The sequence below is a fragment of the Telmatherina bonti genome (genome assembly GCF_933228915.1).
Source record: "Telmatherina bonti genome assembly, chromosome: 23".
In the NCBI taxonomy this organism is placed as follows: Eukaryota; Metazoa; Chordata; class Actinopteri; order Atheriniformes; family Telmatherinidae; genus Telmatherina; species Telmatherina bonti.
This window is the reverse complement of record NC_136632.1, coordinates 18,929,800-18,941,540: the sequence shown is the minus strand read 5'-3', so window position 1 is coordinate 18,941,540 and position 11,741 is coordinate 18,929,800. Positions and strand designations below refer to the sequence as shown.

General features: G+C 38.8%; 1 protein-coding gene across 1 annotated transcript; it reads left to right on the top strand.

Annotated features, from left to right (window-relative positions):
* Positions 1 to 2,797: 2,797 nt before the first annotated feature.
* LOC306773369 (fibrinogen-like protein 1) lies at positions 2,798 to 4,586 on the top strand (the record flags this gene model as incomplete). Its single annotated transcript, XM_079263157.1, has 7 exons — positions 2,798 to 2,803; positions 2,917 to 2,985; positions 3,119 to 3,143; positions 3,250 to 3,335; positions 3,513 to 3,630; positions 3,817 to 4,002; positions 4,312 to 4,586. 7 exons carry the CDS (start codon positions 2,798 to 2,800, stop codon positions 4,584 to 4,586), a joined length of 765 nt encoding a protein of 254 aa, XP_079119283.1.
* Positions 4,587 to 11,741: the final 7,155 nt, after the last annotated feature.

Here is an 11,741-nt window from a genome sequence, read left to right as displayed (position 1 = left end):
GCAAACGGGAAGTAGTAATGAATATAACAAGGTAAAGTGGAATCGAAGATTTTTCTCTGTACCTGTGATCTAAGAGTTCACTAAACAAACGTTCAACCGCAAGCCAGAGTCTCGTCTCATCCTTTTTTTGATGAAGTTCGCTTGCACTACAGTAACAGGCAATACATAGTCAACTGTCTGGAGTTTATTGGCAGTTTGCAAACAATGTTAATTTGCATTACCGTCATCAACGGGCAAACACTGGAGTATGGCTCAGGACAGGAAGGCCAAGGCGGAAAATAAAACCAACCAAAAACAAACCAGACCTTAAATTGTCCATTATATTTCCTGAAAAAGATATGTTCTTGCTAAACAAAATCTACATTTGATTTTATAATGTATTTTTTGGACTGTTCTGTAACATGTCGGAAAACTTAAGATGCGCCATCATTGCTTTGAATCTTTTGCCACCTCTGTCCTTTTTGTCTCATATTTTTTTGCATTTAACCAAAACAAAAAGTGTACTGTACTATGATGTCCAGTATGTCCCAACCTTAGCCTCAATATGACCCAGTTGACTCAATGGCTTCATGCAGTCATCTTTTCTCCCACTGCACTTTCCATTCTGTAGTCATCTTCCTCTTTTCTTTTTGCCCTCAGCCTTTGCCATTGCTCCTTTATCCTACCTTTAATAAAACCTTGCTTCCACTCACCATATACTCGAATAACAATTTTTGCCTTTTCCTTCTTTCTCTTTTCTGCATATTTGTTTTCTGTAAACCCTTTATGAGCTTGCAACCAAAAAATATCTATGTTGTACCCATAATTTGAATTTGATACAATGTTTGTTATATTTCTATTAAAAGATTTAATTTACTGTCTGATTTTTACCTCCACCAAGGAGTTTAAGTCTGACCCAGCGTTTATCTGTTTATCTGTTTGTCTGTTTGTTTGTGTTTAAAATAACTAAAAAAAAATGATGGCCTTGGCGGAGGTTTGTGCTCTCCGAGAGCTTTTCTAGTCTGTTCTGCATTCTGGCCGACTTGAGTCTGAACCATAGAATGTATATAAAAAGATGGACGTAGCCTCCGTGACATCTGAATGTTTTATACACTTCCACATAGGCTTCACTTGTAACCGCCGGAGGTTGCCGCTTGGTCTGAACAGATAACTTACCTTATTTGTGTTGTGTCCTCTGTCCATTGTGTTGCTAATACCCCTGCTAACATTTCTGTTGGGAGTGATAAGTCATCATTTGATATTTTCCCCGTTTGTGCTGCTCCACAGTAGAGTTCAACAAAATGTAAAAGCTGTCAATACGTTGTGCCCAACCTGAACTTCAAACAAATCCCTTACCTCTTGTCTTTTTTTCCAGTATTGTGAAGTTTTTTACTTGATTGGGGAGGATCCAGGGTGAAACTGCTGAAAGTGGCACAGATGGACTATTTAGCTTTTGTAGTTGAGCTGCTCTTTGCATTAGTCCAGGGGTCCCGAACCCTGGTCCTCAAGGACCTGTGTCCTGCAGGTTTTCCAAGTGTTCCTGCTGGAACACACCTGACTCAGACTCAGACAAGCTCTGCACATGTTTGCTAAATACACATTGATTTGAATCAGGTGTGTTGCAGCGGGACACTTGGAAAATCTGCAGGACACCGGTCCTTGAGGGCCAGGATTGGGGAACCCTTCATTAGTCCATCCAAGACTCTTGTTCTTTTCCTCTTCCCAACAAGGTATAACTTCTATGAGGTAATTCCGACTGTATCCCCGTAAATTAACATAATAGTTTAATTCTAGCTGAATTCTTCAAAGATCCATTAAAGTATTTTCCATCTCAACTTGAAATGATGCAACTGGGGTTGTTTTGACTGCAGCCATGATTAACCGCATTACTTGACTCTATTAAGTATCTTTTTTTACTAGATGGGGGGTTGATGATTGTCTTCTGCAGATACATTTCTCATGAGTGTGTCATAAATCACCTGTTCCTTAATGGTCATTCTTCTACCTTGCTTTTGGTAGTGGTTGACCACCACATAAGGTCCATTACTGCCATCTTCTGCTCTGGAGTGTGAAACATTTTCTACAAGCAGGCTATTAATCTGTGGACTAAGGTCAAGAAAGCTATTCCATAAAAACCAGAAAGAAACCAGGCTCTTTCAGGTAATACAAAACTGGGCATGATAAACTGCAGCTGCAACAGGGATTAATTTCTACAAGCATCGCAGCTGGTGATGTGCTGTTGTTTGGACACACAGCAGAGCTTAAAAATGCTAAACTAATAAACCTGAAGGAAAGATGAATTTGGCCTCCCTATGTGTGACATGAAATCTTTTTTGATAATCAAAGCTGTCAGGATTCTTCCTCCATGACACGTGGATAAATACAGCAAACAACAATGAAAGTTTGTACTGAAGAGTGAAGTCAGCTAAAACATTTGCTAAAATGTAAGAAAACAATCCATATATGTGCAGATATTTAAATAACTCAAGAAATGTTGCCCTACCTTTTTAACAGAAAAAGTTATTTCTGTCTCATTTCAAGAGCTGGTCATAGAAGTGGTCATGTGTCTGGATGTTGTAGCACTTGTCTTTCTTGTTTGTTTCAGGAACTGGAGCGCTTTTCCACCAGTAAGAGGTGAAACCAGATGACCAGGTATGAAAAATTTGTATTTAAGTCAATGTGTGAGTTCTTTGTTTTTGTTTGTTTGTTTATCTTGAACATTTATCACTTGTTGGAATGAGGAGTGGCAGTGTGGCCTGTCTTTATAACGTGCTGCTTCTGATGAGGAATTTCAGCTGGGATTGAAGGTCCATCCACGATGCAGGTACGTGTTTGGAGCGCAGCAGTGATTATCATTCAGGCAGCATTCCTAACTGTGAATAATTTTATTTATCAAGGGCTAATCTGAGAGCTAAAACAAATGTGTCTTACATCCAGGTCAAAATGAAGCATCTGCTTGGCAGTTGTGGGCTGATGCTGGTTCTCCTGAGTTGTGCAGAAGCAATGGTAATTATAAGAAAGTTTATATATTCCAGACAGAAACAACATAAATCTACTTTTTGCTGCATGTTGTTTGCTGTTTATAGTGCATTTAAACAAGATAAAGGCTGACATTAAAACTTTTTCTTTGTATCTTTAGGCAAAAGTAGGGACCTTTCCTCAAGGTAAAGAGTATGGTAATATGGTTTATTATGAAGTAATTGTATCAAAGTCATTGCATAAAATGTTGATGGATATACTTTTGTCCTGTCATGTAAACCTGGTCAACAGACTGCACACAGATTCAGAATGATTCACCAAAAATTGCCAGTGGGGTGTATTTCATCATGCCTGTTAGTGTACCACACCCCTTCATGGTATGAAACTTGAATGGTTAAAACAGTTTTTAAATTACGTGTTTGTAGCTTGAAATTCAGACTTTGAGCTCAAAACCTGTGTTTTTCTCTTCACATCTGACATTTGTAATATAATCAAAGTTCTTCTTAAAAGTCAACAAAGTCTAACACCTGTTGTGTGTTTGGACCTGTGCTCAGGTGTACTGCGAGATGCGTTCAGATGGAGGCTGGACTGTGTTTCAGAGACGCAGCGGACCACAGCAATCCTTCAACAAAAACTGGAAGGAGTATGAAAGTGGTTTTGGAGCCTTGACAAGTATGTAAATAGTCCTGATTACAAACACTGCTGCAACTCCCCAGACGTCATTTATAGAAAACTTTCAGACAAACATAACTTTTAGCAGCTTAGAAAAATGCATTTTTAAAGGAATCTTATTTCTATTTTGGTGCAAACGGTGGAAAGCTGAATCCTTTTTCTTCTGTGATCTGTTGTTTCTTTCAGAGGACCACTGGCTCGGCTTGGAGAAAGTTTTTTATATGACAATTCACAAATCCAAGAAGTGGACCTTGAGGGTAGAGCTGGAGGACCATACAGGTGGAAAGGTGTTTGCTGAGTACAGCAACTTTTATCTGGAAGATTCCAGGACAAATTACAGATTGCATGTTGGGAAATACAATGGAAATGCAGGTAATGACTTTTAAAAACATCTGCATAGGAAACGTATTTACACATTTGAATCAAATCATGTTTGAAGGCTTGATGTCTTTATTGCAAATACAGAACCATGTTTAAGGTTTTATGTGTTTATGTCAGAATGATGTGCGATTATGCCTTTTTTCCCCCCATATAAATATCTTTCTATCATCTGCTGTCAGTACAGGAGTAAGATTTAACTGTGTGCTGAGGAACCAACTTCCCTCTGTGTTGTGGTGTGTTTAATAAGAAACCCTCTGAAATCCTGAGGTTTACAAAAAACTACTTCAATTTCTTTTATAGGTAACGCCATCCGTGGGGCCCATCCAGGAATCGACCAAAGCGGCTTTGGCTTTAGCACCTTCGACCGTGACAATGACGGCTGCTCTCCATGTATCTTTGATGGCACTGCTGAATGGCAGTGTGCCTTGTCAAAGGGAGGCGGCTGGTGGTACAGCCAGTGTGGCTCTGCTAGTCTAAATGGCGACTGGTATAATTCAGGCCTCCACTGGCTTACCTGGAAACAACCTGCACCTTACTCAATCAAAGCCACCAGAATGATGATCAAGTCTGTGTGAGAGGGGTTCTGCCTGTTGTACTTTTAGGGTATTTCTAAATGTTGGTATTACTTATATTCTTGCACATGTGAATGCAGGAGGTATTTAGAGGAATTTGTGACATTAAAACACTCCCTCACTGCTGTAGGTCTCTCCATGGCAGTTTCAGTTTCCAGCCATTTTTCTTTTTTAAACTGTTACAAGAGTACCTTGTCTCAGTTGTTGATTTTTAAGGTGAAGGGTCATGTTTGCTGTACTGATTCTTTAGCTCCCAGATTGGGTTTAAAAGCAACATAAATAAAACTAAATGTACTTGTCTGTGTGTTTCTGTATGTGTCTGTTTTATCATTTTTTGAGATTTTGTTATAAGGTGTTGAGTAATGACCGGTTCCTTTTAAGAGAAAGTGTTTCTGAGATATTTCAGAGAATAAAATACAAACCATGCTTAATCCAACTCTAAACTTTAGAGATGAACACATTTTTAATTGAAAATCTCCTGTAGTTTTCCTGTAAATTGTATGCAATGCAAGAAGTGGCTTTTTATGCTTTAAGGTATAAAATGTCACATCAGAGAATAAGCAAAGATGTTCTCATAGATTTAGGGATGCCCTCTCTGGTTTTCAAATACCTCCAAATGGGAGGTAAGAACCAGTAGAATAGGTATTAGGCTGGTTCCAGTCATATTTATCTGATAGATTTCAGTTTGTAAATGTAAATGATGAGTCTTCCTCACACACCAGGGTAAGTCATAAATTCTTGTCTAAATTAGTGTTTGTTTTCTTTTTTTTGCTTCAATTCACTTGTTGCATCAATTAATAGTGACACTATATTACACTGCTCAAAAAGATAAATGAAACACTTAAACAACACACTGCAACTCCAAGTCAACAACACTTCTGTGAAATCAAACTGTCCACTTAGGAAGCAACACTTGTTGACAATCAATTCCACATGCTGTTGTGCAAATGGAATAGACAACAGGTGGAAATTATAGGCAATTGGCAAGACACACCCAATAAAGGAGTAGTTCTGCACTACTGATTTAAATAAAGAATATAATTATGTAATCCTTTAATTCATGAAATAGCTGAGTTTGTAAATAGAACAATCCCAAAAAGGATAACACAAAATTAAAAAAAAAAAAAAAATCTCAAATGAATTACAAAAGGAATTTGAAATTCTATTCATTCAAAAGAAGATTATACTAAAACATTTTTGTCAGGTGCTGAATGAGCTACTTGGTCAAAACAAAAGTTTATTGGTCAAACCTGACACATAAATACAAAGATGATGCTGAAGTACATGACATGTTGCAGATCACTTGAGTTGGTTGAGTTGTGACTTCATGACAAATAAAGTTTTGAGAGGCTCTGAATCACGAAAATGTCTGATATCAAGTTTATTTACTGCTTTGAAGTATTTAAAGCAGATGCTGCCCTCCTTGAGCCGAGTTCTGCAGAGGTTTTCTTACTGTTAAAGGGGAGCTTTTTTCCTTCCCACTGTCACCTTGTGCATACTCAGGATGGGGGATTGGAACGAAGACATGACTCGATACAATCAGTTGGTTTCTATTATAGGATATGTACGAATTGGCTTGAAATGATGTGTATGTTGATTTGTGTAAAGTGCCATGTAACAACATTGTTGTGAAGTGGTGCTATACAAATGAAGCTGAAGTTGAATTAAAGATGTCAAAGAGTGTCATCTTCTAGCTGGGTTTGTCTAATAAAAAAGGAATTTCTGGCTCTGAAGGTAATAGGCTTGAGTTGCTCTTTTTTTTTTTATCAAGTGAGAAATCCTTAGTAAAAATAGGTGATATTTGATCAGAGCAATTTAAGTTAATTGCATCCTACCAATAAAAACTTTGATGGTAGAAATTATTCTGAAATATTAGCCATAATTTCACTGTAACCATGAAGTGCCTCCATAGCCCCCTTGCTTCGAGAGACACATTTTGTCTTTAAGAGAGACAAAGACAAGAGAAGATAAGAGAGATCCACATTTTAGATTTTACCTCACCAAAATATATTGTGGCACAACCAAAACGAAGCTACTCTTAACTTCCCAGCAAAACAATTTTATTCCAAAGTTTTTCAAACAAGAACCCTTTAACAATGCAAAAAATCTTAAAATAAAAGAACAATAGGTAATTTAAAAAAAAAAAAAAAGAAAAAAGTACCAGTACATAATCAACAAAACAAGATACTTTTGAAATATTGGAAAAATATAGATGAAAATAGAATAAATCTAAGCACCAGTGTAAATTTAAGTGAATGTTGTTTTTTTTTTTTTGGGCAAAATTCACAGTATTTGTTTTAGAACAATATTTTATGCCTTTGAACTCCAATTCGAACTCCGATGATGGCACACATGTGTCCTATGAAGGCAGTGTGGATAATTTGTCTATAAAAAAGAACACGTTACAAATGTGACTCAATTCTCATGGTTCATTAAAAGAGCCATTTCCTTCTGTTGATTTAACTTTTCCTTTCTGTCCGGCAGCTGCGAGCCATCAGGCAAACTAATGAATTAACACAAACATGAGGATAATCATGATGGATGCAAGATCAAATTATCTGGTAAAGTAGCTATATGAGATGTCTATAGATGATGATTACTCCAATTCATTCTTCCTTTGAATAATAACAAATTTTTTAAAAAGTCCCATTATTGGAGGAATATACCGACCACCCTACTTTGATGATGAAACATTTAGAGATCATTTTGAAAATGTTCTGTGTTCTGTGTGTACCCTTCCCTCCCCGCAATAGTCCCTTTGTTAAAATACGAGAAACAATAGATCCCACAGTATCGTGGGCACAGCTTATTCAGTGCTGGTTTGTTGCTAAGCGCTGGACCCTGTTCTCCAACTCCTCTGATGAGTAGAAGAGTTGAAGTAAGAGCAGAAATGGTCCTTGAAGAGCTGAGTCCAACAACTGATAAGTTCACTGGTTACTGAGAAAAGTTAGTCAATTATTGACAATATAATAACTAATGTACAAAATACTTCCTGTAGAACAGGTGTAATATACTCAGATATCTCAGATCATGAACCGATAATAGTTTTTACAAACTGGATAAAAAGACATTCAGAACAATGTAAAAGTTTTTCATATCTTTGCAAATCTAATTCAACACCTTAAAAATAACAACTGGGATACTATAAATGGCACTGCTGATCCAAATAAAGAATATAATTATTTAATTCTTTAATTCATCAAATAGCAGAGTTTGTAAATAGAACAATCCCAGAAAGGATAATAACACAAAATGAAATAAATAATCCATGGATTACAAAAGGAATTCTAAAATCTATTCATCTAATAGAAGCTTAAACTATACAAAGAGTAAAAAAAAACAAAACATCCTAGTATAAATAAAACCACATATGTAAAACAAATTAACTTTAATAATACAAGCTAATAAATAAATCAATTTTACCAGCCAATTTAGATAAAAGCCTCTGGGGATAAAAAATTTCCGTCATGTGCTGAATGAGCTACTTGGTCAAAACAAAAGTTTATTGGTCAAACCTGACACAAAAATACAAAGATGATGCTAAAATACATGACATATTGTAGATCACTCGGTTTACTTGTTGGAGTCATGACTTCATGACAAATAACGTTTTGAGAGGCTCTGGATATCTAAAATTTCTGCCATCATGTTTATTTACTGCTTCAAAGCATTTAAGATGTCGGAGAGCGCCATCTGATGGCTGGGTTTGTCTAATGAAAAAGGAATTTCTGGCTCTTTGAAGGGAATAGGCTCGAGTTACTATTTTTTTTTTTTTTTTTACCAAGTGAACAATCCCTGGTAATAAAATGTGATATTTGATCAGAGTAATTCAAATTAACTGCATCCCACCAATATAAACTCTGTTGGTAGAAACAAAGTACCAGCATAACATCAACAAAAGAAGACATTTTTACAATACTGGAAAAATAGAATAAATCTAAGCACCAGTGTAAATTTAAGTGAATGTTTTTTTGGCAAAATTCACAGTATTTGTTTTAGAACAATATTTTCTGCCCGTAGCTGTATTAACATAACAATTTTTGAACTTCAGTTGAAACTCCAATGATGGCAGACATGTGTCCTATGAAGACAATATGGGTAATCTGTCGAAAAAAAGAACAGCTCACAACCGCAACTCAGTTCTCATGGTTCATTAAAAGAGCCGTTTCCTTCTGTTGTTGATTTAACTTTTCCTTTCTGTCCGGCAGCTGCGACCATCAGGCGAGCTAATGAATTAACACAAACATGAGGATGATCCTGATTCATGTAGCTATCTCTGTCACTTGCACATCTACAACACCATCAAATCTTCATTTAAATGAACTTTTTGGTGTAAACTGAGCAACACTTGGTTATATTTGTTTTTCAGATTTACCAGAAACTTCATATTGTATTGCACCAATTCACAACAAAGTAATCTCAAAGCTCTTTGAAAGATACAATCTAGTTCAATTCATTGTAAAGCAAGAAAAGACAATTTTATACAAGATTATTCAAAGAGTTACATAAAATATTAAAGTATTATATGCAGATTGGTGAAGCAGAGACAATCTACTTTATATTTTAGTCAACATTCAGTCTCAGTCTACTCTCTGTCAATTGAATATTGTTCAATTGTTGTATGGTTCTGTCCATTCCTCTGTTGCTGCTGCAGTATACACAGCTTAAATAAAAACCATTTACTTCTTACATTAAACTAAAAGTCTGAGGAGAACTTTAATAAACAATTTGATCCATATTCACATGTAAAAGTTGGGTGTGTGGGATGTAATGACATCTAGCAGAACAAATTGCAAATATCAAAATGAAAAGTCTGTTCCAAGGGAATAAAAACTCATTTTCATCCAAAACTAAAGAAAATACCAGCGGAAAAACCAGAACTTAAACTGATGAGCGGATAAGAACTCCCATACTTTCTCTTACCTGACAGCATTTGAAGAAACCAGTTTAACTGGCTAGTCTAAATGTGTCTAAGTCTGCTGGTCAGTCTAACATATGTGTGAATTTGTTTTAAAGTTTATAAATTCAGCAAAGCTGACGTGGTCCTGCTGGCTTCATCTGGCCCTAATCTCCAGCTCTCACTTGAGCAATTCGCAGTTCAGTGTGAAGCAGCTCAGATGAGAATCAGCGCCTCCAAATCTGACACAATGGTCCACTGCCAGAGTAGGGTGGATTGTCCTCTCTGGGTCGGGAGTGAGGTCCTGCCCTAAGTGGAGGAATTTAAATATATCAGGGTCTTTTTCATGACTGAGGGAAAGAGCGTGAAATCGACAGACGGATCGGTGTGGTGTCTGCAGTAATACGGACTCTGAGATGGTCTGTCATGGTGAAAAAGGAGCTGAGCGAGAAGGCAAAGTTCTCAATTTACCAGTTGATCTATGTTCCTACCCTTACTTGAGGTCATGAGTTGTGGGTAGTGACCAAAAGAAGGAGATCATGTATACAGGTGACTGAATTGATTTTCCACCCTATCTCTCCCTAAGAGATAGGGTAAGAAGCTCAGTCATCTGGGAGGGGCTCAGAGTAGAGCTGCTGCTCCTCCGCATCAAGAGCAGCCAGTTGTGGTGGCTCGGGCATCTGGTCAGGATGCCTCCTGGACATTTCCCTGGTCAAGTTTTCCGGACACAGAAACCCCAAAGAAGACCCAGGACATGCTGGAGGGATTATATTTCTTGGCTGGTCTAGGAACGCCTTGGGATCTCCCTTGCAGAGCTGGCAAATGTGGCTGCATGATATGACTACAAAATCAATCATCGTACTGCAGCCCAGGGAGTCCTGATGCCAGGTGTACATATGGACATTCTTATGTTCGAACATGGTGTTCATTTTGGACAATCCATGATGAGCACAGAAGTCCAATAACAAAACATTGTTTGCTTCCCAATCACTCCCTTCCAGGTCTCACTGTCATTGCCCACATGAGCATCAAAGTCCCCCAGCAGAACAATGGAGTCCCCAGAAGGAGCACCTTCCAACACTCCATCCAAGGACTCCAGAAAAGGGTGGGTACTCTAAACTGCTGTTCAGTGCATAAGCACAGACAACAGTCAGAACCTGTCCCCCACACTTAAAGGTGCCGGAAAACTACCCTTTCATCCACCAGGGTAAGCCCCAATGTGCAGGCGCCAAGCTGGGGACTGATGAGAATGCCCACACCTCCACGGTGTGAGCAACTCCAGAGTGGAAGAAGGTCCAGCCACTCTCGAGGGTACTGGTTCCAGAGCCCAAGCCATGTGTTGAGGTGAGTCCAACTACATCTAGCCAGAACTGCTCAGCCTCGCGCACGAGCTCAGGCTCCTTCCCCACCAGAGACGTGACATTCCAAGTTCCTAGAGCCATCTTCTGCAGCCGGGGATCGGACCGCCAGGGTCCTCACCTCTTGCTGCCACCCAGCTCACATTGCACCTGACCCCTACAGCTCTTCCCGCCGATGGTGAGCACACAGGAGGTGGGGCCCATGTAACCCTTTCGGGCTGAGCGGGCAACACGGGCGAAGGCCCGGCCACCAAACGCTCACTCTCGTGCCCCACCCCCAGGACTGGCTCCAGAGGGGGGCCCCGGTGACCCGCATCTGGGCAAGGGAACATTTATGCCCATGTTTGTAGTCATCATAGAGGTCTTTGAGGTACTTGGTCTGGTCCCTCCCCTAGGCACCTGTTTGCCATGGGTGACCCTACCTGGGACATAAAGTCTCCGACAACATAGCTGCTAGGATCTTCAGGACACACAAACCCCTCCACCATAAGGTGACGGCTCAGGGAGGTGCTGAGGACCGGAATTGGGAAACACTCAAGACATTTTGCTATGGTTTGGGTTTTTTTTTTTTTTTTTTTTTCAAACAGAATAAAAGTTATTTCTGTCTCATTTCACCAGCTGGTCATAGAAGTGGTCATGTGTCTGGATGTTGTAGCACTTGTCTTTCTCGTTTGTGTCAGGAATTGGAGTGCTTTTCCAGTAAGAGGTGAAACCAGCTGACCAGGTTTGAAAAATAAGCCTAGAAGTGTATTTGAGCATTCTTTATGGGGGTTTTTTGTTTGGTTTTTTTGTTTATCTTGAACATTTGTCACATCTTGGAATGAGGTGCGGCAGTGTGGCCTGCCTTTAAAAGGTGCTGCTTCTGATGAGGAATTTCAGCTGGGAATTTCAGCTGCATCCAAG